The 4,502-nt window shown below is 39.6% G+C and overlaps 1 protein-coding gene across 2 annotated transcripts in view; it reads left to right on the plus strand.

Moving 5' to 3' along the window:
• Positions 1–1,458: 1,458 nt before the first annotated feature.
• The window catches only part of LOC123983685 (kynurenine 3-monooxygenase), a 23,175-nt gene continuing 20,131 nt past the window's right edge, over positions 1,459–4,502 (plus strand). Inside the window, exons 1-5 of one of the 2 annotated variants that reach the window (XM_046069952.1) lie at positions 1,459–1,469; positions 1,957–2,073; positions 2,657–2,726; positions 2,933–3,030; positions 3,652–3,741. In XM_046069952.1, the coding sequence (XP_045925908.1) occupies positions 2,011–2,073; positions 2,657–2,726; positions 2,933–3,030; positions 3,652–3,741 (321 nt within the window). In that variant the 5' untranslated portion in view covers positions 1,459–1,469; positions 1,957–2,010. The other variant, XM_046069954.1, reaches the window with a different exon arrangement.

Below are 4,502 nucleotides of genomic sequence, written 5' to 3' on the forward strand. Positions count from 1 at the left end.
TAACACTATTATACATATCTGTACCATTTTTCATTTAGTTTATAGCAACATCACCTTCACTGTCTGTACCTCTGTGTGTATATTGTGTAGGCTGCCTCCCTCCCCTCTCTCTCTCCTTACATCCCTCTCTCTCTCTCTCTCTCTCTCTCTCACCCCAACCGGTCGAGGCAGATGGCCGCCCACCCTGAGCCATGGTTCTGCTCGAGGTTTCTGCCTCTTAAAAGGAAGTTTTTCCTTGCCTCTGTCGCCTAGTGCTTGCTCTTGGTGGGAACTATTGGGCTTCTGTAAATATCATCACAGAGTACGGTCTAGACCTGCTCTTTTATGAAAAGCGCTGTGAGATAACTGTTGTTGTGATTTGGCGCTATATAAATAAAATTGAATTGAATTGAATTGAATATTGGATATCTGGTTCAAGATTATGTGAAGAGGAATTATTATAATTATATGCTATTATTTACTGATGGATCAAAAGATCCAGGGACTGAACATGTAAGATCAGGAGCATACATACCTGAGTTTGATGTAGTTATATGTAAAATAATTAATGATACATTATCTGTATATACAGCAGAAATGGTTGCTATTATTTTAGGGTGACAGTGGATAGAAGAGGTGAGGCCAGAGAGAGTTGTCATTTGTTCAGACTCCACTGCAGCCCTGTATAGTTCGAATTCCAAAACGACAGTAAGAGATAATCTATTGATTGAAATATGTACAATAATGCTGAGAATACAAAGAGCTGGAGTCGATGTGCAATTTGTTTGGGACCCTGCTCATGTTGGAGTTCAGGGGAATGAGAAAGCAGACAATAATGAAAGTTCCCTTTGGAAAAGCAGAGGCCAAATCATTCTTTATAAAAACAGTGATTGACGTATGGCAGAAAAAGTGGGACACAGACACTATAGGGAGACACTATTACAGCATACAGAAATCAATTAAGGTGAAGGGTTTCAAAGGCAAATGTAGAAGAGATGAAGTGGTTTTTTCAAGATTAAGGTTTGAACATACTGGATTAAAATCAACGCTTTTAAGGGCAAAATGTGTGTCTGATAAATGTGAGGTTTGTAATGTTCCTGAAAATGTCGAGCATGTCATCATGAAGTGTAGTAAATATGATTCTGAGAGGAACATCTTACGTGAGAAGATATATGAATTAGGACGGGGATGGAATGTAGAAGGGATTTTAGGGATGAGTGAGGAAACAAGGGAGTGCTGCAAAGCTCTCTTTAATTTTCTTAAATCTACAGGACTAGACCATAACATATAGTCTTTTTTGTTTGTTTTGTTTGTTTTTTGATTGTTTGTTTACCTTTTGCATACACTGAACCTGTAACCTGAAGCACGAAAACCTTGATATTACACACTCCGGTACAGTAGGTGGCGGTATGCTCCTGAACTAGTTGGTTGCGACCCACCATAAAACCCAGAGAAGAAGAACAAGAAGAGGAAGGTGGCCGTCATGATAAGTTCAGTTATACTTTAATAATCCCTTCCTTTTTGTACATGCTCTGTATGTAGCATATTTACTGTCCATTAATAATGACTTTGTTCTGCACATGGACTGTGTATTTGCATATGTGCTGAGTCAGTTGTGGGTATGCTGAAAATTGCTGAAATTGCTGCCATCACACAGCCACTAGATGGAGACAGATGTCTTTGCTTGTGCATGTCACTTGAGACATTAAGAGCAGCAATCACACAAACCATATCGTTCATTTACAACTGCACATAATCATTGGGTAATGCAGACGTGCTTCTCTGACACGGACCTGTAAACCTTTCTTATTCAACCCAAAGTAACGTTAGCTGGCTAAAGTACACGGAGCAGCCTATCTGTCCTCAGTTAGGTCTATCTTTTCCTTGTGTTTGCTTTGAAAGGGGAACTAACTGATTGAGAATGACATTCATGGGACTCGCTCTGCTCCTCCTCTTTTAAATATTTACCCACTCCAGTAAATCACTTCAAACTGGATATTGAGAGGGTCAGACCACAAGAGAAGGGGCACAATGGAGAAATCAACCGACAGATCCACCAAGAAAAAAGTTGTAGCAGTTGTTGGCGGTGGTTTGGTAAGAAAAGAAAATGAAAGTGAAATATTAATTCACTGTACCTCTTGTCTTTAACTGTCTTTAGATCTCTTGAATACATATTGACAGGCAAATGTCCTCTTTGGAAAGAAGAATACTTTCATTTTATAGTGTGGAATAAAGGGAATAAGGGTACAAAAGAGTGTTTAGGGATGGCTATGCAGCCTAAATAGTGATCATATTGTATAATTAAATATTTATGTATGACAGTGTAAAGTGGGGTGATTGTGGCTTAGAGGTAGAGCAGGACACCCTATAATCGCTGGTTCAATCCCAGCCTGCATGTCAAAGTGTCCTTGCTGAACCCCACCTTTCTCCTGAAGGCTGTGGCATCGGGTTGCGTGGCTGTGGGTGTATGATTATTTTTTTTCTGATGAGCAGTTGGCACCTTGCATGGCAGCCTCTGTCATCAGTGTATGAATGGGGTGAATTTGACATGTAGTGTAAAGCGCCAGTGGTCAGAAGACTAGAAAGGCGCTAAGCAAGTACAGTCCATGTACCATTAAAAAACAGTGATTTTGGCAAGATTGTTAAAGAACTCTCCTGATTCCCGTTCACCCTTTAGGTTGGATCTCTGAATGCCTGCTTCTTTGCCAAACGAGGCTTTAATGTGGAAGTCTTTGAAACTCGGGAAGGTTGTATTCAAAGCTCTCTTTAAAACCTACTTAAGCAAATAACTTTATCACATCACTGCCCTCTCTGAGGCATACGTAGAGCCACACATCAAATTACAATATTCCTGAACAGTATACACACATAGGTGAATAGAAATATTGTTTTTCAACAGATAATCAAAATTCCACAAAGGCTCTCTTGAATAATTGTGTCTGAATTTGTTCAGATATCCGGAAGTCCAAAATTGTGAAGGGGAGAAGCATCAACCTGGCTTTATCTCACAGGGGCCGGCAAGCATTGAAGCATGTTGGAATGGAGGAGAAGGTATGCTAATTAAATATACTTACTGTTTATCTAGTAAAGCGGAAAGTAAGGTTTCTCCCATGACCGCAGGGGCATGGTGACCATTGTAGTGCTTGTTCATCGGCTTCACTGTATGAGTCCTCTTCGACCACACATCATAGTGGATGCAAATAAGTGGAAACCCTTCCTTTTTTAGTTTAGCTGTATTTCTGATAATGAAATATTAAACACATGGCCAGGCCCCAGGGAATCTGTCCATCTTTCTTTGCTCCCAGACCAAGTAAGATGTTTTATTCTGAGGTCAGCAATCTTTTTGTTGGTCCATATTTGCTATGCTGACAATGTTATGCACGCCTGAGAACTCTGCATCACACCCTTTTTTTAACACTTGCATGACTTTTCAGCATGACTAAACAAGGCTTGGTTTTTGAGGTTTCCAATATATTTTCAAGGCAGATATGGGGTGACCACATGGACTAGCCTGAGTGTCCACGGCATGGTATCCTGTTTCCACTTAGACCACTTTTAAATTGAGACTGAAAACATGGATTTTGCAAATGCAACGTATAACACTATACAGAATCAATTATCCTGAATGTCATTTTAAAAATGTAACTCCCTCTATTAATAATTTGTCCTCAGATTGTCTCCAAGGGAATCCCCATGCATGCAAGAATGATCCATTCTCTGAGTGGGAAACAGTCCCCGATCCCTTATGGCAAGAAAGGCCAGGTAAGCTGGCCATTGTTGTGATGTGAACTTTATATAATGCAATCAGTACAAGTTACAACTTGTGGTGTCAGTCTGACATTTTGCCACACGTCAATAGAAGTCCCTGTTATTTGTATAGTTAGTCTGTCTGAAAATAGCTGTTTTTAATTACATTGCTGCCAGTTATGCAGGAATTTCTCTTGGGGATTTATATGGTTAATAAAACAAATAGAACTGTGACACTGTTCATTAAAAATGGGAACAGGAAGCCTCTAGGTTTTATACTCTGTGTACATTCATGAATCTACATACTTGTCTCCAAGTAAGACAGTGAAAGCATGTAGATTCATGAATGTACACAGAGTATAAAACCTAGAGGCTTCCTGTTCCCATTTTTAATGAACAGTGTCACGGTTCTCTTTTTGAAGGCCTGGTACCTGTAGAATTACACTGTCATACATTGTCATACATACATTGTTCTCCTCGCAGTTCATCTTGTCAGTAGACCGAGCCAATCTGAACAAAGAACTGCTAACAGGTAAGGACATTATAGTGGCTTTGCATAATTCAGTCAAAATAGTCTTGGAGCATAAACACTGAACACAATGTCATAAGATGTGTGCTGAAATAACCAAATAGAAAAATAGCAATTTGACATTCAAATTATGCCCTTTTCCTACAAAAACATACTGCAAAATTTGACTCAAAGAGTTTTAGCCCCTTTCAGACATGCACCCCTTTATGTTAATCTGATGGCTAAACTAGGTCAACACTTTCAACAC

The sequence above is a fragment of the Micropterus dolomieu genome, linkage group LG15, assembly GCF_021292245.1.
Source record: "Micropterus dolomieu isolate WLL.071019.BEF.003 ecotype Adirondacks linkage group LG15, ASM2129224v1, whole genome shotgun sequence".
In the NCBI taxonomy this organism is placed as follows: Eukaryota; Metazoa; Chordata; class Actinopteri; order Centrarchiformes; family Centrarchidae; genus Micropterus; species Micropterus dolomieu.